General features: G+C 42.2%; 1 protein-coding gene across 2 annotated transcripts; it reads right to left on the bottom strand.

Annotated features, from left to right (window-relative positions):
- Nucleotides 1-152: 152 nt before the first annotated feature.
- LOC139413079 (SH3 domain-binding protein 4-A-like) lies at nucleotides 153-27,112 on the bottom strand. 2 transcript variants are annotated; one of them, XM_071160122.1, is made up of 5 exons: nucleotides 26,962-27,112; nucleotides 13,696-13,909; nucleotides 11,156-13,563; nucleotides 2,337-2,525; nucleotides 153-2,056 (listed from the first exon to the last, which is right to left on the bottom strand). In XM_071160122.1, exons 2-5 carry the CDS (start codon nucleotides 13,817-13,819, stop codon nucleotides 1,832-1,834), a joined length of 2,946 nt encoding a protein of 981 aa, XP_071016223.1. In that variant the 5' UTR covers nucleotides 13,820-13,909; nucleotides 26,962-27,112; the 3' UTR covers nucleotides 153-1,831. The 2 variants fall into 2 exon arrangements, with proteins under 2 accessions (XP_071016223.1, XP_071016224.1); XM_071160123.1 differs by having other exon boundaries at nucleotides 26,967-27,093.
- Nucleotides 27,113-27,873: the final 761 nt, after the last annotated feature.

Raw genomic sequence — 27,873 nt, 5'->3', positions numbered from 1 at the left:
CACCAGAAAACACTGTATCCTAGGCTATTCTTTCACTGTGCTCCTTTGTGTAGGGCCACACTGAGACAAATCATGTTGAATAATGTCCGTGAATGTAGAATCACGGAACACAAATTCCGACAATGAAAGCTGCACACTGCCTGACAGAGGCACTTTAGAATTGTCAGTCATTTTATTGAGTCAATATGAACCAACAGGTAAAGACAACAACTAATGGAGGCATCGATGTGCAGAACTTGTTAATCGGTACCGTCACAGACCAGTGTGACCATTTAACTACGCAAATAATACTATTGACATTTCATCTGCATTCACAAAACATACAAAACACAGCTCTTGCACTGAAAACACACAGTAGCGTTACACAAAGAGAAAGACTGTCTAAAGGTTCAAATCTCCAGAGTGATAAAGGGTATCATTGAAACTGCAAAACAACAGCAACCAAAATATATTTCTGAGCAAATCATGGTCAAAAAGGCTTCACTAGTTCACAAGCTTAAAAATGGCGTACCAAGCAATTGAAACCATCACAGCCAGTTTAATTCCTCAAAATAATTGTTCATTCCGTTACTGCCGGTTAAACAAATGAAAAGAAGAGACGATGTTGTGAGGTAATTCTGCTTTTAAACTTTCAGGAAACAAAGAGAAAAGATCCTTGTTGGATACATGATGTAATTATTATTCAGCTTTTTGTGGCACGCATTTTGTCCTAAAGTGAACGTAGAGGAAACTAACCAAAAGGGGGTTTATTCTGAAATTATGAGTCTTTTGTGTAGAACAATAAACTGTGATCTAGGCTAGCACCTAACTGTTTTGGCAAGCAAAAAGTACAAAGAGCAGTCAAAAAGAGATTTGAAGCACATATTGCGTATAATATTATGCACTTCAAAAATCAAGTTTCTGTACATTTTTCATTCGAAATATATCTATATAATTAGTGGAGGAAAAAAGCAATAAAAACGAGTGCTATGCCACTTTCTGTAGAAAAAAAGGTGTAGCAAAAGACAATACAGATTAAAAACCACCCTTTAGAAATCACGTCAGTATTGTGGCTTAATAATAATCTACTGTAAATTCCAATGAGAGTGTTGAGTGTTTAACCCGCTAGAGAAACAGACCTACAGTAACATGTGCTCTGTGTGAAGTGGTGGTTACTGGTTACAAACCATTGTAGTCCTGTGCAACAGGATGGGAGCAGGGTCAAGATTTGAAAGCTCAAGGAATAACAGCTACGGTCAAGGTCCGATTGGTGATTGGTCATCCTGAGGGCGGGAGGATACCAGTAGTAGTCCTGCTGGATCCATAGTGCCAAGCTCCAGAGACTCAGTGTGCATCCTAAATGGCACACTATTCGCTATATATCGCACTACTTTTGACCAGGTTCTTGCAAAAACTAGTGCACTACTATGTCGGGAATAGGGTACCATTTCTGACATAGCTTCAAAAATCGCTGGGTGTGAACTCTAACTTCAAGTTAAACCAAACGCTCACCTAGTCTCCCACTGACGTCAATGCATGACTAAGTTAACATTTCACGTCAGTGGGAGTTAGGAATCACCCCTCAGACGGCTCCTGAGACTCACTACTTCCTACATAGTGCATTACTTCTGACCAGGCTCCAGCCAAAAAATGTGTGGCCTACTATGCCTGCATTTACACAGGCAGCCCAACTCTGATCTTTTGTTCACTAATTGGTCTTTTGACCAATCAGATCAGCTCTGAAAAAGATCGGATGTGAAAAGATCTGATGTGACTGGCCAAATGACCAATTAGTGGAAAACACAGCCTATTTAGGGAATAGGATGCCATTTCAGACGTAGCTGGTTTCAGATCAAATGGCATAGTCCCCCTGTCCTACAGGGCTGAAGGCAGAGCTGCGTAACGTATCTAGGCTGTTGACCAGAATGAGGGTTCCGGTGAGGTGCTTCCAGCGCTTGGTTATAGGATTCTTCATCCGGTCCAGGCCCAGGTGCAGCTCCTGGATCACGTCCCGGTAGCTGTCCCCAATTTGGGCCGCCCAGGTCAGCAGGAAGTCATAGGCTGGCTTCCACATTGACTGTCAACATAGAATCAATCAATTGACTTTCATAGAACAAACAATCAATCCAATGTACTCATAAAACCCTTTAAGATCAACAGAGGGGACAGAGAATCATTCCAAATGCGCTTCTAAGGTCAAGTCTGACTGGCTGATATGAAAGAACACTGCAAACAAGAACCAGATGGCAGGGTTAGCATTTTCTCACGTCCATTTTGATTACCGGTCTGAGGCAGCCAACACCAGTCAAACCCAGTAAACGTTACAGTACCTAGAAGTAATGGGCTGATAATCTCACCTCATTGTCCACCAGGCCGTTCTTGTCCCTGTGCGGAGCCTCATATTGCTCCATCTGCTGCTTGTTTACCCGGGCCAGCTTCTCAGCCAGCTCCCTCCAGCGCGGGGCCACCTCCACGGCCGTGGTCAGCAGGACAAAGTCCATGATCAGCCTGGCCACCAGACCCTGGCAGTCCATCTTCAACAGGGCCTAGAAGAAAGGCCACACAAAGACCACTTGATTTACTAATTCAGGCTTTGAATTCCTGCTGGAGCATAAGTCGTCGACAACCGAAGACAACATTTAGCTAGGACACAACAGTTCAAAAAACACACCCCAAAGATCAGCCATGACACACCATTGTGTCACATGGTGTTCACCATTAAAGGGGGTAAAGACATGACTCTCTAGACATAGTGAAAGGAGTGGGGAGGAACAGCATTAGGGGGCCAGGGTATTGTCTTGATACAATACATTTGCGTCTCTAACTACGACTACACTATCCCTCCCGACTCTCTATAAAGCCTGCTGTGAACTCTCGAGGGTGAATTAGAGCATGATTCACAAGAGCCTCTCTAGGTCTTACCACACAGACACACATATGTGTTGAACGAGAATAAAACCAGGAGGCCAGAGAAAATACACTAGTAATCCCCTCCTCTCTCCGCCAGAAACACCACAGACGAACAGGGGGTGAAAGAAACAGAGAGACAGTAAATCAAGTCTATCAGGATCCCACGAGGAGGTGGGCTGACACACAGCATGTCTGCACTGTGTAGGCTACAACCCAGGAGGGCTATATAATATCAAAGGACAATGGAAAGTACAACCCAATAAAAACAATATGTTTTAATGTACAGGAACTCATGTTTTCAAGTCTGAGCCAACCAGTTAAGCCCGCCAATAAGAGGCCGCGTATTTTTCACCACTATATCTTACAAAGCAGATAATACATAAACGTTTTTTTCAACTTTAAAGTCTCTCTGGAGAGTTTGCCTGCGACTTGACAGGATCTACTGAGACAGGTACACTATCTATATTTTGCACAGTACTGTATCTAAACAGAAGAGCCAGCATTTGTTTGCTTTGCAGAAAGAGAATGAAGCATACTGGGAGCTGAGTGCCTGTTGCATCCCAAATGGCATCCTATTCCCTATATCGGTGTTTCTCAACTCCAGTCTTCCAGTACCCCCAACAGCATATATTTATGTTGTAGCCCGGACAAACACACCTCATTCAACTCATTTAGGGCTTGATGAATAGTTGAATCAGGTGTGCTCATCCAGGGTTATGTTGGGATACTCGAGGACTGGAGTTGGGAAACACTGCCTTACATTTATTACATTTTTTATTTAACCTTTGCTTAACTAGGCAAGTCCCCTATGGGCCGTGGTCAAAAGTAGGGCACTAAATAGGGAATAGGGTGCTACTGGGACACATACACTGTCTTCAAAGCATTCCAGTACTCCTCCAGTCACCTCGGCCACCTGGCCTGACTCTGAACAGCAATGTTTTAATGAGCTGTCCTCTGTTCTGCACTGACTGCTGAATCAGAACTCAAATTTCTGTCAAAGTTACTCAAATAGAACTGCAGCATAACACCCTCCATCACCACCACCTGTCTGGCTACTGGGCCCGGATTTTTCCACCATCTGCCAACACTGGCAACTGAGTCAACTGTGAATGACACAGTGGGGAGTGACTCAGTTCAATCACAGACCTAATGCTATGTCATTCACAACATCTGACACTGGTCTGGCAGGGCCAAGGAGTCAACATGGTAGCGTAGTCATTAGGGTGAGTCCCAAATGGCACCCTATACCATATATCAGGGTTATTCAACTCTTATCCTACGAGGTTCGAAGCCTATTGGTTTTCGGTTCTACCTGATAACGAATTGTACACACCTGGTGTCCCAGATCTAAATCAGTTCCTGACTAGAGGGGAACAATGAAAAAAATGGTGTGGAACTGGCTTCGAGGTCCAGAGTTGGGTTTGAGGGCCCTAATATAGTGTACTACTTTTGACCAGACCCTTATGGAGCGCCCTTTGGAACACAACTCTAGTTACCATGTCACAGTTGTGTCATATAGCCTTCAACCAGCAGGAAGATTAGTTGAATCACTGTCTCTTTAAACCTCTTAACTCAACATCTATCTTCATAATCCTTCAATCACTTCCTGTCATGGAAAACTCAAACTAAATGACATGTCTTTTTCCCATACAATGCTGAGGAGTTGGGTAATTTATTCCATGGCAGCAGATAAACAATGCTTGAATGCTGCTTAAGTTATATCCCATAACATGAGTAAAACAAAACACTTTGTGATACTATACTATGGTTCATGCAGAACTCTTTTATGAAACCAATAGCTAGTAATGTCATACTCCATTATCTTTATCTTCAGAGAGGTACTATATAAAAAGGAATCCAGCTCTTTTGAATGACCTCCTGCACAGTTCACTGAGTGATCTCATTTATTTTTCAAACATTCCAGAGTTCAATGGAGCCTTATAAAAACTTCCAAATCCAAAAGGCCTTATGCCATTCACGTTTACCTCTCGTTTCAACTCTTAATCTAAACCTATGATAAAACTACGTAACTCGCTGACATTTTCTGAAGCGCATCTTATATGTGTGTGTGTGCGCCTGCGCACACGCACACTCAGACAGTTTCCCATTCGTTCAGAAAGCCAGTGGTAAGTGGGCTGATGAAAATGAAGAAGGTGTAGTGACATCCTTCAAAATGTCTCTCTCTGTGTGTGTGTGTGTGTGTGTGTGTGTGTGTGTGTGTGTGTGTGTGTGTGTGTGTGTGTGTGTGTGTGTGTGTGTGTGTGTGTGTGTGTGTGTGTGTGTGAGTGTGTGTGTTCGTTTGTGCGTGCGTGCGTGCGCGTGTGTGTGGATTACTCCATCTCTTTGACTTGATCCACATGTCCACTGGGGGAAAGCCCTGACAGACATGACTGACATCTCAAATTTACCCTGTGCACCAGAGCTCTCAGAGGCAGTTATCTCTCTAAGCTCCATTCCAAATGAGCCTGTCTGGCTCTTCTCCCTGCATTTAAAAGGCAGGGAAATGAGCACGCACACACACACACACACACACACACACACAGTGTCCCTGAGACTAACAGCAGGGGAGAGGAGAGACAGGAGGGGGGAACACAGTAACAAGGACTCAACCTGCTCATTAAAGTCAACCAGGGACTTTATAGGTGAGGGAAAAGTTTCTACATCAGCAGTCTATAAACTTCTCTGTAGTTTGAAATAGCGAAAGCAGGCCCAACGGTGACTTTCAGTCATTTCATTTAATGGTGTGTACAGTACCTAGGATGATGGCAGTGGTGACTGAAATCATTGCCATATCTATTTGTCAAAAGTGTCTGTGTAAAGTCATTCTCAACTTGTAGTGTCTTACTACACACAAAATGTATTACATGTGTTTATTTTTTCAATTTGTATTAATTTATCACAATTCATATTTAAAGATTGATTACATTTCATATTTACAGATGATTTTTAATTAAAATGGTCAAAAAATATATAAAAATAGCTTCTTGGTAAAGAGCAATTTATGAAGCAATAATTTTGCTAGGACTGTCTGGGAGTGGCCTGAGTAAGGAGGGGAAAACAGAAAACTAGCTGTTAACGGCAGAGAGGTTTGGAGCTCCTTCCCACCAAAATAGGCTGACATTTCAGGCGGGCTTTTCAATCTCTAACAATAAAAGGGCATTTTGGTCATTTTCACAATTTCACAGTATTATTCCAACCTGATAGTATGGATATATACAGTTGAAGTCGGAAGTTTACATGCACTTAGGTTGGAGTCATTAAACCTCTTTTTCCAACCACTCCACAAATTTCTTGTTAACAAACTATAGTTCTGGCAAGTCAGTTAGGACATCTACTTTGTGCATGGCACAAGTAATTTTTCCAACAATTGTTTACAGACAGATTATTTCACTTATAATTCACTGTATCACTATTCAAGTGGGCCAGAAGTTTACATACACTAAGTTGACTGTGTATTTAAACAGCTTGGAAAATTCAAAAATGTTATGTCATGGCTTTAGAAGCGTCTGATAGGCTAATTGACATCATTTGAGTCAATTGGAGGTGTACCTGTGGATGTATTTCAAGGCCTACCTTCAAACTCAGTGCCTCTTTGCTTGACATAATGGGAAAATAAAAAGAAATCAACCAAGACCTCAGAAAAAATATTGTAGACCTCCACAAGTCTGGTCATCCTTGGGAGCTATTTCCAAACGCCGGAAGGTACCATGTTCATCTGTACAAACAATAGTATGCAAGTATAAACACCATGGTACCACGCAGCCATCATACCGCTTAGGAAGGAGATGCATTCTGTCTCCTAGAGTTGAACGTGCTTTGGTGCGAAAAGTGCAAATCAATCCCAGAACAACAGCAAAGGACCTTGTGAAGACGCTGGAGGAAACAGGTACAAAAGTATCTATATGCACAGTAAAACGAGTCATATCGACATAACCTGAAAGGCCGCTCAGCAAGGAAGAAGCCGCTGCTCCAAAACCACCATAAAAAAAGCTTGTACTTTTTGGAGAAATGTCCTCTGGTCTGATGAAACAAAAATAGAACTGTTTGGCCATAATGACCATTGTTATGTTTGGAGGAAAAAGGGGGAGGCTTGCAAGCCGAAGTACACCATCCCAACCATGAGGCACGGGGGTGACAGCATCATGTTGTGGGGGTGCTTTGCTGCAGGAGGGACTGGTGCACTTCACAAAATAGATGGCGTCATGAGGCAGGAAAAGTATGTGGATATATTGAAGCAACATCTCAAGACATCAGTCAGGAAGTTAATGCTTGGTCACAAATGGGTCTTCCAAATGGTCAATGACCCCAAGCATACTTCCAAAGTTGTGGCAAAGGACAACAAAGTCAAGGTATTGGAGTGGCCATCACAAAGCCCTGACCTCAATCCTATAGACAATATGTGGGCAGAACTGAAAAAGCGTGTGTGAGCAAGGAGGCCAACAAACCTGACTCAGTTACACCAGCTCTGTCAGGAGGAATGGGCCAAAATTCACCCAACTTATTGTGGGAAGCTTGTGGAAGTCTACATGAAACGTTTGACCCAAGTTAAACAATTTAAAGGCAATGCTACCAAATACTAATTGACTGTATGTAAACTTCTGACCCACTGGGAATGTGATGAAATAAATAAAAGCTGAAATAAATCTTTCTCTCTACTATTATTCTGACATTTCACATTCTTAAAATAAGGTGGTAATCCTAATTGACCTAAAACTGGCAATTTTTACTAGGATTAAATGTCAGGAATTGTGAAAAACTAAGTTTAAATGTATTTGGCTAAGGTGTATGTAAACTTCTGACTTCGACTGTATATAAAACACAGGGATATCATGTTTTTGACTATAATGGGTCTTTATATGTGTACTGTAGTATTACAGGGATCATTTGTCAAAGAGATCTGGGTCTCAATACGACACCCCCTGTAAATAAAGGTTAAAGAAAGAAAGAATCTGGAGGTGTCTTTCTGCTACCCATAGAGATCCTCATGTGATATTCATTGATGAGAGAAAAGCAGTCCACTTGTATAGCCTAATGTCTAGCTACTCTGTGGAGTCTGCAGGTGTCTCTCTCTGTCTTTCTGGTTGGCCGTTGGGATCTATTTCAGTGATGAGCAGTGGGATGGCATTTCAATTGTCTACTACCTGTGCAACGCCATCCTTCACATTGAGAATTCTTAGCGGTGTCAGTTTGCGTTGGTCGCTCAACCCCCCCCCCCCCCCCCCCGGCCTGCTATCTGGCCTGACCAATGTCTCCTTTCCTCTCCTCACATTTCAACTGACAAACACCTGTCAGACCATGCTAGCGACTCAGAAAAAAGGGAAGGCAGGCTAGTAAATCCCATAGAGCACAGCGTTGTTTAGGCTCGACAGAGCTATGGATATGGTGGTCACACCTGTGAATGAACGCTTTATGAGGAATTTGAATCATAGGCCACTTGGCTGATAAGTGATCATCTCGGTTATCTTCTACTAAGAGACTTTTATATAATAATCAGCTGCACTATATATACAAAAGTATGTGGACACAATTTCATATTTGTGGCTATTTCAGCCACACCCGTTGCTGACGGGTGTATAAAATTGAGCACACAGCCATGCAATCTCCATACACAAACATTGTCAGTAGAATGGCCCGTACTGAAGAGCTCAGTGACTTTCATAGTGGCCCCGTCATAGGATATCACCTTTCCAACAAGTCAGTTTGTCAAATTTCTGCCCTGCTAGAGCTATCCTGGTCAACTGTAAATGCTGTTATTGTGAAGTGGATAGGTCTAGGAGCAACAATGGCTCAGCCACGAAGAGATAGGCCACACAAGCTCACAGAACGGGACCTCTGAGTGCTGAAGCGCATAGCGTGTAAAAATCATCTGTCCTCAGTTAAAACACTCACTACCGGGTACCAAACTGCCTCTGGAAGCAACGTCACGTCAACGCCTTAAAGGGAAGGCCCTTTCCTGTTTCAGCATAGCAATGCCCCTGTGCACAAAGCAAAGTCCACAGAAATTGTTTGTTGAGATCGGTCTGGAAGAACTTGACTGGCCTGCACAGAGCCCTGACCTCATTCTCATCGAACACTTTTGGGATGAATTGGAACGTTGAGTTCAAACATCAGTGCCCGACCTCAATAATGTTCTTGTGGCTGAATGGAAGCAAGTCCCCGCAGCAATATTCCAACATCTAGTGGAAAGCCTTCCCAGAAGAGTGGAGGCTGTTATAGCAACAAATGCCCATGACTTTGGAATGAGATGTTTGACGAGCAGGTGTCCACATACCTTTGGTCATGTAGTGTATTTTTTGTTGTTGTGTTAATTCAGACAAGCATATGACCTAACCATGGTTCTGTTCTGTCTAACAATGCCTACTAACTGAGCTTTAAAGCTCCTTAGTTTAGTTCTTGCACACACTTTTTGATTAACACTTTTAGTCCAGAGAAGTAATTACTACTGTGTGAGATTAAGGTCACCAAAAGGGCAAATTACTCAATTTGAGGAAAGGCCACAGAAGCACAGAATGGCCACAGAACAACAGAAAAACCACATAACTCTCACCATAGACTCTCACTATAATGACATAATGTGCTGCAATATTGTCAAACCTTTGTACAACCATCTCCCCCACTCCCCCCCAAATTCCTGTAACAACAGGAGGATCAAAGTAAGACACGGCATCTGTAGACTACAACACAGCAATATCAATGGTCCTCAAGATCCTCCTCTAATGTACAGTATTTCAGGGATCAGTATGGACCAACAGCTGTGTCACTGATGTTATATCTGGTGTGTCTTGGCCTGATCAGGATATGCAACAACACTCTGTTTCTACAGCGGCTAGAAGGCTATCAGGACTGGCTGGAATGAAAAGATAAGACATGGATCTACAGTAATTCAAAGACCGCTTCCAGGCCACCATTAGCAGAGTTGCCAACAAACAGATGCCTCCAGGTTTCAGGGATACAGCTAATTCAACCTAGCTTCCTTTTCTACTGAAAACCGGATGTGGGAAATCCACTCATATGTTTTCTTTTACGCTTGCTACGTTAGGTTACTCCCAGGCTAGTGGGCATATTAAACAGATCTGTGTGTCCACCATAAATAATGTGTGTGTGTGTGTGTGTGTGTGTGTGTGTGTGTGTGTGTGTGTGTGTGTGTGTGTGTGTGTGTGTGTGTGTGTGTGTGTGTGTGTGTGTGTGTGTGTGTGTGTGTGTGTGTGTGTGTGTGTGAGGAAGGGTAGTACGAGGGCTTTGGGCATGGCTCATTGCTTTCTGGGACCAATCCATCGTCATCCCTTTGTCTACTCAGTTTATCATGCCTGATGGCAGAAAAATGGTTGCTTGTTTGAATTCTAGCCTGCCTTTGATGAGAATACCATTGAAAGGCATAGACAACTGTTATATTTCATGCCAAAATAAACTGATATATGCTAGCTCTTACTGATAAGATGTTTACAGAAGCAAGCATTGTGAAAAAGACATCAACCTCACTTTCACAGACAGATCCAATTTCTCCACAGATCCAAATTCAAGCAACTGTTGCCTGTTTGAGATAGATGCAATGTGGGGTATAGTTACATTACCAAGCTCTTCTGTCTAAAACTTTAAAAGGACAAGGGTGACTGGAGACTCTCTCGAGAGGGAGTGGGAGGCATGTTGAGTCAACACTTTCTGTCACAACAGCAACCCTGCCTGCTTTGTGGAGATTCTCTCAGGATATTGTCGTCTCTGTTTGTGTCTCAGTCTCGGAGTTGCACTGAAGGAGGTGAAGTAGCTGTGTTTTTGTGCATTGTAAGTCACACCACACGTATTCTCCCAACAAGTAGGCCTACTCTTAAGGCACCCTGAGGCGATAAGGAAAACTGCTTACTACAGGTGACTGAATAAGCTGAGTACAGTAACATACCAGCCCCCCATCTCACAGTACATCACAGCCCATTGACTCTGACAGAATGGGAACACCATGTCAACATCTGCTACTGGTGGAAAATAGGAAATAAACTCAGAAGCACTATAAATTTCCAGGTGAAAGTGGAATTTGCTATTTTTTAAAACTTTTGATGGGGTTTCTGTATTGAACCATACATTTGAATAGCTTCTACAGCCTAAGATGTACAATGTGCACGATGAGGGGTTTCCAAACACACACACACACACACACACACACACACACACACACACACACACACACACACACACACACACACACACACACACACACACACATATCAGAGCGAGAGAGAGACAGAGAGACAAACACACACACACACAAACGTACTGTCATGAGTTCCTTCTGGAAGGTCTTTCTCTCCTTGATGTCCATGTTAGTGCAGTCCTCCTTGAGCTTCTCCAGAACCGAGGCAACCTTCTCAGGCTCGTTGTCCGGTTCAGTCCGACAGAAACAAGACAAAGGTAAGTTCCCATATCCCAGTGCGTCTGCAAAGGCCTTCCAGTTCCCTATATTCTCCATGAGTACTGTCCTCACAGAGGCGTAGATGTATGTGAGGAATTTACAAGGCTTCAAAATCTGCTCCACTAGCATGGTTGTTGTGAGGTCCGGACCACAGAAATAAATAGGCTTGACTTTCCCCAAAACCAGAACGTTTTTCGCGTGAACAAGACCGGTCTTTCCCTGATAATATCCAATATACCACTCTTTGGTCCACAGTTGTCCTCGTAGTTTGATTTTCTCCTCACTCAGCAAGGCGATCACGTCTCCCTTCTTGTATTCCAACAGGTATGTGCTCTTGTTTTGCCTGATCACAGTTTTGAGCAACTTGCCAAACTTCAGGTTGGTGATGCAGCGCTCCTGAAACTGTGGATATTTGGCAGTGATGGCCAGAGGTGACAGAAGAATCTTACCCACCACCTCTTTCTTCTTCAGGAACCTCCTTTGGCCGGAGTTCCGCGCTACACTCTTTGGAGGCGGTTGCGGTGTTTGGACGCAGAACTGAGCCAGGATACAGTCCAAGCAATCTTTGACCTGGACCTGCAAGGTGAAGTCTGAGATCTCTTCAGGGTTGTTGGATGTGATCATGTAAATGAGTCGGCTAACCTTCCCCAGTTTGACCTGGAAGCCCCGAATAATCCGGGCTTGCTCATTAGCCTTGATCATATAGTTAGACATGTTGGAGTATAGACCAACCTGGAGGTCCTGGGGCCGTCCCAGAAAAAACTGATGCTTCCCCCACAGCGTGAGCGCCACTGGAGGGGCGGAGTGGGCCTGCTTCCCCACCTCACTCACCAGTAGGGTGTTAGGGGCACAGTCATGCCCAAATAGGGCCACAACCGTCTTGAACGAAGGATGGATGTGCTTGGGCCCATAGACACCCAGGGTGACTTTCTTCAACACATTGTCCCATACAGTTGTATTAAGGTTGACGTGCTGGGCCTGCACCACTACCACCACGTACATACACGGCTCCAAGTTATCCAACTGGACTTGTACTGTGTCCTTGTATAGGTAGGCATGTGGGATGATTATATAGGGTCCCTCCTTGCAGTCACTCCGGACGCAGAGCACCTCGGCTACCTGACCGCTGTCTTTCTTCACCGTCACGGACACAGTCATCTCCAGAGTGATGAAGGACTTGGTATCCATGTTGGACAGTTTGATTTCCACCACTGGGCTGACCGTGGAGCAGTGGTCATTGTTCAGCTCCAGTGGAGGGTCCAGTAGGGCCTTCATGGAGATCTGCTGGGTGTCTTCAGGACCCACGTGTCCCTCAGGGACATGGACGCTGATCTGGGTGTCTGGGAGCTGAACGGCCCCTCCACGACTGTCTAGTTTACAGACAATGTTGGTCTCCACCGGCTGAGTCTGTCCCCAACCAGGGCTCTGCCCCAGAGAGTCCAGGTCATGGCAAGATCTGGCCAGCTTCCGATGGTTTAGCCACGCAGTCCTGAAATCCTCCCTGCTCTGAAACTGCTCTGGCGAGGGAGCCTTGAGGCCAGTGAAGAACCCGGAAGAAGGCAAAGGGGGGTTGGATTGCGTCTGTAGGACGGACAACTCTGATAAACTGTACGATCGCTTGCTCCTGAAGAATGGGTTATCCCTTCGCAGTGCCTGTAAAACATGTAGGTCCTGGTTGGTGCTGGTGGATGTCATCATATCAAAGATGTTGCAGTTACTGAAGCCATTGATCATGGTGTTGCTGGAGGTAGAGTTAGGTACCGAGGGGGAGACTGACGATTCCAAGGAGTCAAAGACGAGCAGGTCCGTGGACCTTCCCCTCTCATTACAGTTCTGGTCCAGAGAACCACGTAGATGAGCACTGTTGATGAAGGGGTTGGTGGAGGAGGTATGGAGGGAGAAGGGGTTGCTGTTAAAATAAGGCGAATAAGGAGTGGTCTTAACGGACACCCCTGTCCACTCCCCTAGGAGATCCAGCTCCTTAGCCACTTCGTCTGTACACTCCCCTAGATTGTCTATCATGCCACTATCACCGAGCGACGAGTTTCTACAGTTGATGGGCTGGACATATGCTGAGGGGATGTAGCCCATCTCTGTGTTGTTGTGGGCATACCACCACTCTCCACCCGACGTGTCCATCACATAAAGCCGGTCACCTTTGGAAAACTTTAACGTGGTAAAGCTAGACGAGCAGTAATCCTTGATGGCGACGACTTCACGAGCAGTTACGAGGGAGGCTGAATTGTCCAGCCGTAAGGCACTGGAAGAAGGCACTGGATGAAAAGAAAAAAGAAGATCAAAAATTCACATAAACATTCTCAATTCATCCTCAATTTACATTTAAATCAGTATATCTTTAAATGCTGAATAACTGTCTGGTACATTAGTCAGTATTGAATCCTGACCTTTGACATCTGTGAGGCTAGCCTCAGAGAGCCCTTCGTTGAGATCAATGAGCGTGCCCTCCGATTTGCAGCGAGGGAGAACATGGTTACTGTTGGTCCCTCTGATGATCCGGTGGGCCGCCATCTTGGTGTGAATTGCCCGAATTGCAGTCGCACTACTACTCTTCCATTTCTCCAATTATGATATTCAGTCTTTGGCAGCTCTCCATTGTATCTATACGAAAGGAAACAAAAATGAGAACATATTCATTAGCTGTGACTGATCCATTCTTGTAAGAGCCATAAATGATCAAATCATCACAGTTTACAACATGGTTTGATTCCGTAAAAAGCGGGGACAGTCTTGGCTAAGGACTAAAATGAATGGGATTCCAGTAGATGCCAAATAATATCCAGTGAAGAGAATAAACATTATTTCAAAGTCATTTTGATGAAATTACATTGAACCAATGTGGAATAGACGTTGAATTGACGTCTGTGCCCAGTCGGTCTTCTGCTATTTTAACACCTTTCCAATTACTTTACAGTCATTGGTGTCCTCAATATGCCTGAATTGGCTAATTCTGAGTTCTGTATCTCAGTGTGCAGTTGAGGATGACAATTGCATATTTTCCATCTCATTCTGTTGCTTTGCGAAGCATAAATCCTCAGGGAGGGACACTGAATCACATGGAGGATTATCAGGAAATCATGGACCATTCCCTTCTTAAACCCTCTCAGATGTACAATATTCAGTAAAAACCTAAGTGGAGACTAGATACAGTGCCTTGCAAAAGTATTCACCCCCTTGGCATTTTTCCTATTTTGTTGCATTACAACCTGTAATTTAAATGGATTTTTATTTGGATTTCATGTAATGGACATACACAAAATAGTCAAAATTGGTGAAGTGAAATAACATTTTTTTTTAATAAAAAAATAAAAAATAAAAAACTGAAAAGTGGTGCGTGTATATGTATTCACCCCCTTTGCTATGAAGCCCCTAAATAAGATATGGTGCAACCAATTGCCTTTCGAAGTCACATAATTAGTTAAAGAAAGTCCACCTGTGTGCACTCTATGTGTCACATGATCTGTCACATGATCTCAGTATATGTACACCTGTTCTGAAAGGCCCCAGAGTCTGCAACACCACTAAGCAAAGGGCATCACCAAGCAAGCGACACTATGAAGACCAAGGAGCTCTCCAAACAGGTCAGGGACAAAGTTGTGGAGAAGTACAGATCAGGTTTGGGTTATAAAAAAATATCTGAAACTTTGATCATTCCACGGAGCACCATTAAATCAATAATAAAAAAAATGGAATGAATATGGCACCGCAAAAACCTGCCAAGAGAGGGCCGCCCACCAAAACTCACGGACCAGGCAAGGAGGGCATTAATCAGAGAGGCAATAAAGAGACCAAAAATAACCCTGAAGGAGCTGCAAAACTCCACAGCAGAGATTGAAGTATCTGTCCATAGGACTACTTTAAGCCGTACATTCCACAGAGCTGGGCTTTACGGAAGACTGCCAGAAAGAAATAAGCAAACATGTTTGGTGTTCACCAAAAGAAATGTGGGAGACTCCCCAAACATATGGAAGAAGGTACTCGGGTCAGATGAGACTAAAATGGAGCTTTTTGGCCATCAAGGAAAACGCTATGTCTGGCGCAAACCCAACAACTCTCATCACCCCGAGAACACCATGTGGCAGTTTCCCATCGGCACGGAATGGGAAACTGGTCAGAATTGAAGGAATGATTGATGGTGCTAAATACATAGAAATTCTTGTGGGAAACCTGTTTCAGGCTTCCAGAGATTTGAGACTGAGACGGAGGTTCACCTTGCAGCAGGACAATGACCCCAAGCATACTGCTAAAGCAACACTTGAGTTGATTAAGGGAAAACATTGAAATCTCTTGGAATGACCTAGTCAAAGCCCAGACCTCAATCCAATTGAGAATCTGTGGTATGACTTAAAGTTTGCTGTACACCAGCGGAACCCGTCCAACTTGAAGGAGCTGGAGCAGTTTTGCCTTGAAGAATGGGCAAAAATCCCAGTGGCTAGATGTGCCAAGCTTATAGAGACATACCCAAAGAGACTTGCAGCTGTAATTGCTGCAAAAGGTGGCTCTACAAAGTATTGCCTTTGGGGGGGTGAATAGTTATGCATGTTCAGGTTTTCAGTTTTTTTGTCTTATTTCTTGTTTGTTTCACAGTGGTAGGCAGGTTGTGTAAATCAAATGATACAACCCCCCTCAAAATATATTTTAATTCCAGGGTGTAAACAACAAAATAGGAAAAATGCCAAGGGAGGTGATTACTTTCGCAAGCCACTGTAGGTCAGATAGGTTCCTTCCTTGACATAGCTATTGTCTTGACAATAATTTGGACATGACTTTGTATAATTTGACTTGATTTCACATGTAACATTTCAAATGTATGTAATGTGTATAGTGCAAGCAAATATCGCACAGCTGAGTACCATGTCACACAGCCTCCTCTACTTACAACAAACTAGCTCAAAGAACTCGCTCATGATTTCACATTTAGCTCATCCATAATTCAAAACACACTGTCAGTCGATGTCAGGAGGAGAGTACTTTTATATGAGTGAGACCATATTCTTGATTCCAGCATTTTCTCTCACATAAGAAGCAGGAGGGGGTAGCGATCTACACTACACCTCAATGCAGTGAACCATACAGCCCTGGCCTAAAAGCTAAAAGGTTTTGTTCAGAGACACTAAAGTCCCCCAGAGATGTCAGGGAGAGATTTCACACCCACTCTCAATCCTTGAGGAAAATATGTGGCTCAATGTAACCTGTTCGTTTCTCCTTCTGCTTGCCAGGGAGCTATCTAGGCTCGGGGGACAGTGACAGTCCATCGATGTGAGGATCAATGAAGCTCGACTGACAAAAAGACTGTCATTCACTTCGACGCTACAGCGGGGTCAGATTGCTGTCGATGTTCTGCACACCAAGCTAAATAGCAGATCCTTTTCTGAGATGAATCCACAGATACCACAGCCAGACGTGATGAATTGGAACCGGAAGCCACTTCTCCTTGTCACCGAGTCTCTGAAGTTGCTAGATTGAGAGTCTCTCTAGATGCTATCAATCTTCAATTCAGTTCATGCAGCATAATCCAACCTTTCCCAATCAGGCTAATTACGTTGTCAAACGTAAGGATGTTAATCACGATGTAAAATGTAATAAAATGTCCAAATTATTTATGAGACTCAGAGTTTTCCCTTTAATACATCCCGCAAAGGCCACATTTCCGTCAATACATTCTGAAAGGCCTCATCTAATCTAGCCGACAAAGTGGAAAGGGTATATTGTTTCAGCAAACCGTTCCTTAAACACACGCGAGGGAGCTGAGACTTTAACACGCTTAATTAACTCCACAGCAATATTCTCTAATCCCCGATTGACTTTCTACTTGAATGACTTATTTTCCAAGTATGTTCTCATAGATTGTCTTTCCCTCGTTTTTTATAGCAATATCATTAAGCGTATGCCTGCCGCTTTGGCTCCTAGAAATATCTGTGGTCATTATAGGAATGAGAAGCCTGTCAAAAAGACGCAGTCTATGTAAAAAAAAAACAACCATTCATGGCAGGCCTTCTCAATAACAGTTACAGGACGCACAATTTCAACTGATGTGTAAAAGCTGTTTAGAACTCATCTATAAACTAACATGAACAGTTTCTAAACTATTTATAACCTCGTTTAGTATTTTTTTTGCATATCTTCACCTTAATGTAACGTGTTATATGATTTTCTTACACAATGTTGACTGATTCATGCCAATGTCATCATTCTGTCCTGCTTCACTGACAAGCTAATAACTTTGTCAAAAGCAAGGCTGTTCAACCTCATACAAAAAAAGTAACAAAAGACATGAATTATTTTACGAGACTCTTAGACGATGTGAATGATGAGTCTGTAGGTTCCTTTAATTTGAGACCACAGAAAGATAATGGTTGAAGTAAATCAAAACTGGGTTTAGTTCCTAGCCGAGGGACGAGAGTATACTGCAGTAAAACAGTAAGGACTTATACTTCATTCAACATAGACCATTAGACCTCAGTCAGCATACAACTATTGTTCTAATGTTATAACCAACAGTACTATATTATTGGTGCCCACTTTGGTGTAGAGAAGATCTCTGCACAAGAAGGCATGGGTATGGTAGTCAACCGCGAAATCATTTGCATTCATTAGCATTAGTTCATTAATGAATTGGTGTTAAAGCAACCATTATCTCCCTGGAAACAACTAACAAGAGAACTATAGGAGCCTGATATTGAAGTCATGCCTTAGGCGAGGGAAGGATAAATTAGCTCTTAAAGAAAGCAGCCTTCCAGGAAGCTCAAACGTTGATTATTAAATTAATTTCCAACACAGTGACACAACATCATAATTGAGCTAAAGTTATTTCTCAGCTAATGGAACTAAGTGGAGCTTTCTGACACTAATGGGCTTCAGACTGTTTCACTGTGTGTGTGTGTGTGTGTGTGTGTGTGTGGGTGAGTGTGTGTGTGTGTGTGTGTGTGTGTGTGTGTGTGTGTGTGTGTGTGTGTGTGTGTGTGTGTGTGTGTGTGTGTGTGTGTGTGTGCGTGCATGCGTGCGTGCGTGTGTGTGTGAGAGAGAACATGTGTGTGTATGCAGGCTGTAATAGCTAAATAGCTATATCTCACGAGAATACATGAAATAAATAGAAATGAATTCTTCCCTAACTCATTTAATGCCTCTGCATTTAATGTCTCTCCTCATAACAGAGGTGCTCGGGTGTTTTGTCAAAAGGATTAGTAAGCAAGGTACTTGTGTTTAGCCCAACCATTAATTATGAAGTGGAAAGTTGGAAAACAATGTTATTTTTCAGCCTTAGCTTAGCTAGCTCTACACCCCCTGATGGAAAAAGGCTTCCAGCACTACCAAAACCACCAGATGAACAAAACCAATTTTGGAGGTACATTTGTTCCAATATTTTGAGATGTGTATGGTTGATAGCCCAATATTCTCCTCCTGTCGGGTATGTGACTTCTAAAATTGATGTGAACCACAATGTGTGTGTATGCTCTCGTGTATGTGTTTGCTTTGTGTGTGTGGAAATGGCCCACACTATGATTGATCACATACTCTCATTGCCCTTGTTCCTCCATATTTGAGTCCAGTCCTCTGGCACAGCCAGGCCTCGTTAATATGATGCCAGCCTCTGAACGGGAGCAGGGTTAAAGAGAGGTTGACTGGTGAGTGACCCAGCCAGCATGACAGAGACTGAAACCTCATCATTATACTGTACTAGAGGTCAACCGATTATGATTTTTCAACACCGATAGCGGTTATTGGAGGACCATAAAAAGCCGATACCGATTAGTCAGCAACTCTTTTAAATGTATTTATTTATTTGTAATAATGACAATTACAACAATACTGAATGAACACTTTTAGTTTAACTTAATATAATACATCAATAAAATCAATTTATCCTCAAATAAATAATCAAACATGTTCAATTTGGTTTAAATAATGCAAAAACAAAGTGTTGGAGAAGAAAGTAAAAGTGCAATATGTGCCATGTAAAAAAGCTAACGTTTAAGTTCCTTGCTCAGAACATGAGAACATATGAAAGCTGGTGGTTCCTTTTAACATGAATCTTCAATATTCCCAGGTAAGAAGTTTTAGGTTGTTGTTATTATAGGACTATTTCTCTCTATACGATTTGTATTTCATATACCTTTGACTATTGGATGTTCTTATAGGCACTTTAGTATTGCCAGTGTAACAGTATAGCTTCCGTCCCTCTCCTCGCCCCTACATGAGCTCGAACCAGGATCACATCGACAACAGCTACCCTCGAAGCATCGTTACCCATCGCTCCACAAAAGCCTTGCAGAGCAAGGGGAACAAATACTTCAAGGTCTCAGAGCTAGTGACATTACCGATTGAAATGCTATTAGCACGCATCCCGCTAACTAGCTCGGGAGTTGATAGGCTTGAAGTCATAAACAGCTCAATGTTTGAAGCACAGCGAAGAGCTGCTGGCTAACGCTCGAAAGTGCTGTTTGATTTAATGCTTACGAGCCTGTTGCTGCCTACCACCGCTCAGTCAGACTGCTCTATCAAATATCAAATCATATACTTAATTCTAACATAATAACACACAGAAATATGAACCTTAAGGTCATCAATATGGTCAAATCTGGAAACTATAATTTCGAAAACAAAACGTTTATTCTTTCAGTGATATACGGAATCGGTACGTATTTTATCTAACGGGTGGCATCCATAAGTCTAAATATTCCTGTTACATTGCACAACCTTTCAGTGTTATGTCATAATTGCGTAAAATTTAGTACGCAATGAGCCAGGCGGCCCAAACTGTTGCAGACTCTGTGTGCAATGAACGCAAGAGAAGTGACACAATTTCCCCAGTTTAATATTGCCTGCTAACCTGGATTTCTTTTAACTAAATATGCAGATTTAATAAAATATACTTCTGTGTATTGATTTTAAGAAAGGCATTGATGTTTATGGTTAGGTACATTCGTGCAACAATTGTGCTTTTTTCTCAAATGCGCTTTTGTTAACTCATCCCCCGTTTGGCGAAGTTGGCTGTTTTTGTTAGGAATAAATAGTCTTCACACAGTTCGCAACGAGCCAGGTGGCCCAAACTGCTGCATATACTTTGACTCTGTTGCACAGAATGCAAGAGAAGTGACACAGAACACAAGAGAAGTGACACAATTTCCCTAGTTAAAAGAAGTTAATGTTAGCAGGCAATATTAATTAAATATGCAGGTTTAAAAATATATACTTGTGTATTGATTTTAAGAAAGGCGTTGATGTTTATGGTTAGGTACACATTGGTGCAACGACAGTCCTTTTTCGCTTTTTTCGCGAATGCGCTTCACCCGTTTGGCAAAGTAGGCTGTGAATCAATGATAAATTAACAAGCACCGCATCGATTATATGTAACGCAGGACAAGCTAGATAAACTAGTAATATCATCAACCATGTGTAGTTAACTAGTGATTATGTTAAGATTGATTGTTTTTTAGAAGATAAGTTTAATGCTAGCTAGCGCCTTACCTTGGCTCCTTGCTGCACTCGCATAGCAGGTTGTCAACCTGCCACGCAGTCTACTCGTGGAGTGCAATGTAATCGGCCACAATCGGTGTCCAAAAATGCCGATTACCCATTGTTATGAAAACTTGAAATTGGCCCTAATTAATCGGCCTTTCCGATTAATCGGTCAACTTCTATACTGTACTGCACCAGACAAGCTAGCAGAGAAGGGAGACAAGCTTCCTAGGAAACTCCAATGCGACAGTAACGGGTAATAGAAATTAATGGCTGTTTGTGCCCCTTCCCCTTCCAAGCATCTCCCTCCGTTATATTCCACTCTGTGTACCAAACATTGAAAATCATGTACAGTAGACATTGTCTTGACAATTGTGTCCCGTATCGTTCACCTAAAACAGGTAAATATCTGGGATTTGATTTATGTTTTGAGATGTGTATTTAGAGGTTATTTGGCTATAGCTTGGTAACTAATAATTTGTGATGGGGGATAAACTCTATGCAGTTACATATGGGGATATTATTTATATCGTGTGGTATTGTTTGGACATTTTTTTGCGCTAGTTGGCTGTACCGGTCCGGCACCAAAAAATATTTAATTCATAGCTTGTTCTCCATCTTCTTTTTAAACAGGAAGACCATTTGTTTCCAGCACTTTTATTGCCATGACAGATGAAAACTTGTTTTCTCATGGCTCTCTCTTGTCCCTCTGCAGCAGCACAAAAGTATCGTGCTAATATCATATTGTGAGGTCCCTAGCGATTCCCAGCCCTAATAATACTCATACATATTGGTTCTGTTTCACACATGTACAAGTGTGTACATGTACACATGTAAAAATGGAAATGTGCATATCTCAACTCCCCCTGAAAGTGGGGTCACAGCCAGGGTCAGCCATTATCAACAGAGCCACTGAAGAAATTAGGATTAGGTGCATTGCTCAAGGGCACGTCAACAGATTTTTCACCTTGGGGATTCAAAATAGCTACCTTTCAGTTACCAGCCAAACGCTCTAACCGCTAGGCTACCTGCAGCCATTAATGGGGAGGCTAGATTGAGGCTTTTGAGGACTGTGACACCGTTTGCTCTTCACAGCTCTGAGATGGCAGGAGAGAGAGTGAAGAGGAGAAGAGGAAGATCATTTGAATGTTAAAATCACCTTTATTGGGAAGTCAAACTCCCAACTGTTCCAATTGATTTATTTTTACGCGCTAGGATATTTTGTCATACCATGTCCCTGAGAGTATTAAAGGAGACATGACCAAGGCCCCTTTCACCCTCTCATATAGGAACCCCAGTTTATGTATTTTGTCTTGCAAAATTCTGTGCAAGACCAGGGTCATTCTGTGTGAGCAGTTTTAGCTCAATAGAGTTTATATCCTGCTCAAGTGCTCTCAGTTCCTGTTTACATACACACGTAAGGGTAAATCAACGAGGGGCTGTGCGCTATATGGAAAATAACAACCGACGTGGAAGGTATTTTCCACGATGTGCTAGGGAGTTGTTTTCCAAGGAATGCTAAAAATGTGTTAATTTGCAGGTACAAATGTATTCGACATCCACTGAAATAGCTAGCAAGTTTACCAGATAGCTGCAGTATTTGTTTTGGTAACGAAACAAATAGACTTGCTAGTTTTGCTAACCCAACTACCTTGCTAACATGGAAATCAAATTAAACAATTCCACTTTTGCTTTCAAAAGCAGCGTAAACATAGAACATGTAAAAATGAACTATAGCCATTGAATTCTCCCGTTTTGACATACAGTGTGTTACAGGGAAATAATGCACTCTTTAGAATGCTCTTGCCTTCAAGCCAATCAGAAACAAGTATTCAACACTGCCATGGTATAAAGAGATATATACAGTGCATTCGGAAGTATTCAGACCCCTTGACTCCCCCCCCCCCCCAAAAAAAAATTACGTTACAGCCTTATTCTAATTCATTTTTTATTCATTTTTAAAAATCCTCATCAATCTACACAAAATAAATATAAAATAATATAATGACAAAGTGAAAACAGCTTTTTAGACATTTTAGCAAATGTATTAAAAACAAAAAAGTATTCAGACCCTTTTCTACGAGACTCGAAATTCAGGCAGGTGCATCCTGTTTCCATTGATCATCCTTGAGATGTTTCTCCAACTTGATTGGAGTCCACCTGTAGTAAATTCAATTGATTAAACATGATTTGGAAAGGCCCACACCTGTCTATAAAAGGTCCCACAGTTGACAGTGCATGTCAGAGCAAAAACCAAGCCAAGAGGTTGAAGGAATTGTCCGTAGAGCTTCGAGACAGGATTGTGTCGAGGCACATATCTGGGGAAGGGTACCAAAACATTTCTGCAGCAATGAAGGTCCCCAAGAACACAGTGGCCTCCATGATTCTTAAATGGAAGAAGAGCTGGCCGCACAGCCAAACTGAGAAATCTGGGGAGAAGGGCCTTGGTCAGGGAGGTGACCAAGACCCGGTGGTCAGTCTGACAGAGCTCCAGAGTTCCTCTGTGGAGATGGAAGAACCTTCCAGAAGGACATCCATCTCTACAGCACTCCACCAATCAGGCCATTATGGTAGAGTGGCCAGACAGAAGCCACTCCTTAGTAAAAGGTATGACAGCCCGACTGGGAGACCAGTAAGGATCGAGGGAAAGATGAACGGCGCAAAGTACAGAGAGATCCTTGATGAAAACCTGCTCCAGAGAGCTTAGGACATCAGACTGGAGTGAAAGTTCACCTTCCAACAGAACAATGACCCTAAGCACGTGCCAAGACAACACAAGAGTGGCTTCGGTACAAGTCTCTGAATGTCCTTGAGTGGCTCAGCCAGAGCCAGGACTTGAACGCAATCGAACATCTCTGGACAGACGTGAAATTAGCTGTGCAGTGACACTCCACATCCAACTTGACAGAGATTGAGAGGATCTGCAGAGAAGAATGGGAGAACCTCCCCAAATACGGGTGTGCCAAGCTTTTCGCGTCATACTCAAGAAGACTCAAGGCTGTAATCGCTGCCAAAGGTGCTCCAACAAAGTACTAAGTAAAGGATCTGAATACTTATGTAAATGTGATATTTCAGTTTATATTTTTTATACTTTTGCAAAAATGTCTAAAAACTTGTTTTTGCTATGTCATTATGAGAAAATGTGCTGAGAACAAATAAACATTTAATCCATTTTAGAATAAGGCTGTGACGTAACAAAATATGGAAAAAGTCAAGGGGTCTGAATACTTTCCGAATGCACTGTTCTGTTGTCAAAAGACACATATGTGGGCTTTTCTCCAACCATTGTCTTAAAGGCCCAGAGCAGTCAATTTTTTTTTTTTTTTGTTCTATTTTTTTTTTATATATATATATATATATATATATATATATATATATATATATACTGTATACTATATACTATATACTGTATGTCCACACTATGAGGTTAGAATAATACTGTGAAATTGTGAAAATGTCCTTTTAGTGTAAGAGTTTCTATCTGATTTAATTTAAACAATCACAGTAAGGTACTTAATTGTTACCCATAAATTAGTTGATATTGAGATTTAAAAAAAGGCTGCATCTGACCTTTAATGTCTCAAAGTGCCAAAATGCTGATCTGTAAAACCCATAGGAGTAATGGCACACTGCATAATTCTACCACTGTAGTGGTCAGATACATACAGCATGGCTAACCTTGCTACACTGACCTTACCATCACTGTCCTTAACCCATGTGTACTGCCTAACTTTTGTGTGTTTGACCCTCCACACATCAGACAGCTTAAACTCAGTTATTAGACTAGACAGACAGGTGACTGACTGTAGGTTATGGCTCCTCCTCACCAGTGTGAACAACGGTGAAATCCACAGTACAGTTCCAGTCCCCTCCCAAAAATATACACCCCTCCTATCCTGGTCACACTGTCGTGAAGTTTCCTTTATTTGATCAAATACAGCAATATGCCCTGTACCAGTAGAAAAACGATATTAAGCTTTTTCTGTCTTACTTCTGAAACCAAAGCCCTCTTTTTCCTATGCCCCCCCCCCCCCCCCCCCCCCCCCCCATTAATTAAGAAGAGGACGAGAAGAAGAAAAGAAAACAGGAAGGAAGAGATGCAGTAAAGGAGAGAAGACGAGAGGAGGACAAGACGAGAGCAAGACAAGAGGAGATGCTTCTCTGATGGGAAACAGACCAACTACAGGCAGGTCTCCGGTCTACTACAGTAGAGCACCTCTCAGCCCACATTCCTGCTGTATCTTAGAATCCCCCAAACCCTCTGGTTTAAATCATCTCAGCCAGGAAATGAAATGGTGTCTGATGTCACACAGCGAGACGGCAGAGCTAAGCTGCATTCAACAGCCTTTAATAAAGTCATGAGAGTCATGAAAGGTGCAGTTACTATGTTATTGTGATCATTTCTTTTTTCACCCGTCACAGGTTTAACAACATAGATTCTGGATCATGGGGTGCAAGATATTTCCTTTAATGAATCATAACTGTGCTTGGGAAGGACCGGCCTATGACAGAGTCTGATACATTCATTCGAGTCAAAGGCCCACAATGTTGAGTGACAACAGTAAAGGGTAGGCGTGAGGGGCATGTCAAATGTGAGTGAGAGCTGCATGTTCTCCAACACGTCCTGAGCCTTTGGTTTGTGTCCCAAACGACACCCTATACCCTATAAAGTGCACAGTCAAAAGTAGTGCACTGTATAGGGGATAGGGTGCTATTTGGGATGCACCCTGGTGGATAAGGTCATTTGATAAGCCTAAAATCCCCTCACTACCCAGGCAGGGAGCTACCCACGCCCCCGTCTCAGTCCCAAGCCCTGATCCACTTCTAATGCAGTCTGAGAGAAAGGCAATAAGGGCCTCCCAATACCAACAACAATGCTGTTCTGCTGCCACACACACAACACACACACACACACACAAACACACACACACAATAACATACAATAACACACACACACACTATGAATATGTAATTACCAAAATAATACTGAGGATAAATGGTCTGGCTTCAAAATCATTTTGGAAAAAAAATTGTATCAAATTTGAAAGACTCCAATAGCGTAACCCTTTTCCTCAGTCAAATGACTAGTGTTACTCATATTTTTCAGAATTCCATAATTAATAAACAGACTTTTTTTAAACACCCGGAAAACACCCGGAAATCTGTCAAACCGTTATATTTCCGTCTTCTGTGATGTATATAGTGTAAGTGTAATATTGGGATGCACACAATAACCATGTGTGTGAGGTGTATACTTTTGTTTCAAAGTAGATTTGTTTAAGACTACCAAGAATTACTCTTTGTGACCCTGATTTAGCCCACTGCAGTAAAAGGTTAATGAATGTTACAACATGGAAAATCGCATCGTTCATTACTTTCTATTTCTCCTTGAATTGAATGTGTGATATTTAGGAGCATATCCCTTCATTATGACAACAGACATGATATATGATTTGCTAATAAAGAATGGAGGAAGAGGAGAATAGGTGACAAGAGAAAGAAGAGTATGATGGTTTGTATAGTTCTATATTTTTATACTATGTTATAGCATAAAGGTGATGTTGATTTTCTTATTTCATTTATTTAACTAGGCAAGTCAGTTAATAACAAATTCTTATTTACAGTGACGGCCTACCCCGGGCCAAACCTTAACCTGGAGGACGCTGAGCCAATTGTGCAACTACCCTATGGGAGTTAGCCAGTTGCGATACAGCCTGGAATCGAACCAGGGTCTGTAGCGACGCCTCTAGCACTGAGATGCAGTTCCTTAGACCGCTGAGCCACTCGGCATGATGCTGCTGGTGAAAATGTATTATTTGGCAACACTGCAAACATTACAGGGAACCCCATATTGTTTCATAGCAACAGCTCTTGTGGTAGTAGCCTACACATGGTCAACGGTGTGGTATGAAGTGTCAGTTACCGCTATTTGCCACATTCAACAAAGAGAGTTTCATAAAAGACTATTCAGGGGTATGGTGAAGACTTTTAAATTCATTGCTCATTAATACAACCATTTATACATTATGTAACGGATACGACAAGTAAGGCATGACTTCAGAAAGTATTGGAAACCCAATACGATGACTTGGGTGCTTCATCATTTAATCGGTTGGTTATCATAAATAGGCCTACTGTATCTTGGCATCTCTCTCATTTAACGAAATGTAAAATAGTTTAGAAGCTTGACATACCTTACCAGGGTTTGTAAACACTAAATCAAAATGTTGAACACCTAATCAAAAGGTTGATCGGGTTCCAAAACGTATCGGAAACTTCGGGAAAGGGCTTCGGACGTTGCTCTTTTACAGCTCCCTTAGATGAGTGCTCGTTCTGTAAAAAGCGCTCTGCTCTAAGAGATTGGTGACGTCATCAAGGAGGGGAGGAGACTGGAAACGGAGACTAAACGAATGAATCAACATTTAATTGTACAGCCTCAGTCTGTGATGACGATGATTAGAGCTATAAATACGTTACAACGTTATGTTCAATGTCATCATTGATCCGAATATCGTTAATGCTGTGTAATTGTTTTTGTGTATCAACTTTATAAAAACTCATTGTTCCTATGAGGCTACAAGAGAGAAGAGAGAGATAGAGATAGAGGCAAATATAATTTTCTCTATGGAACCTTGTGTGATTTTGGTGGTTGATAATCCCTTGATTTCAATTCATTTATAGGGATTCGGCGGTAGATTTGTGTACCTTTTAGTGTAAGTAGTGAAAGTAGCGCTCACAAGCAAAAAGCTGTCCCCTTTAAATTGCCTGCTACATCACATACAGTGCCTTCAGAAAGTACTCACATGTGTTGCAGCCTGAATTTAAAATGGATTAAGTCACAATACCAAATAATGTCAAAAAGAAAACTTGTTTTCATTTACATAAGTACTCACACCCATGATTCAGATACATGTAAGAAGCACCTTTTGCAGCGGTTACAGCTGTGAGTCTTTCTGGGTGAGTCTATAAGAGCTTTGCACACATGGATTATACAATATTTTTCCCATTATTATTTCAGAAATTCTTCAAGCCATTTTCAAATCTTGGCATAGATTTTCAAGCCAATTTAAGTCAAATCTGTAACTAGGCCACTCAGGAACATTCAA

The sequence above is a fragment of the Oncorhynchus clarkii genome, chromosome 7 (assembly GCF_045791955.1).
Source record: "Oncorhynchus clarkii lewisi isolate Uvic-CL-2024 chromosome 7, UVic_Ocla_1.0, whole genome shotgun sequence".
NCBI lineage: Eukaryota > Metazoa > Chordata > Actinopteri > Salmoniformes > Salmonidae > Oncorhynchus > Oncorhynchus clarkii.
The sequence above is the reverse complement of the archived record's forward strand: the minus strand, read 5'-3'. Positions and strand labels throughout refer to the sequence as shown.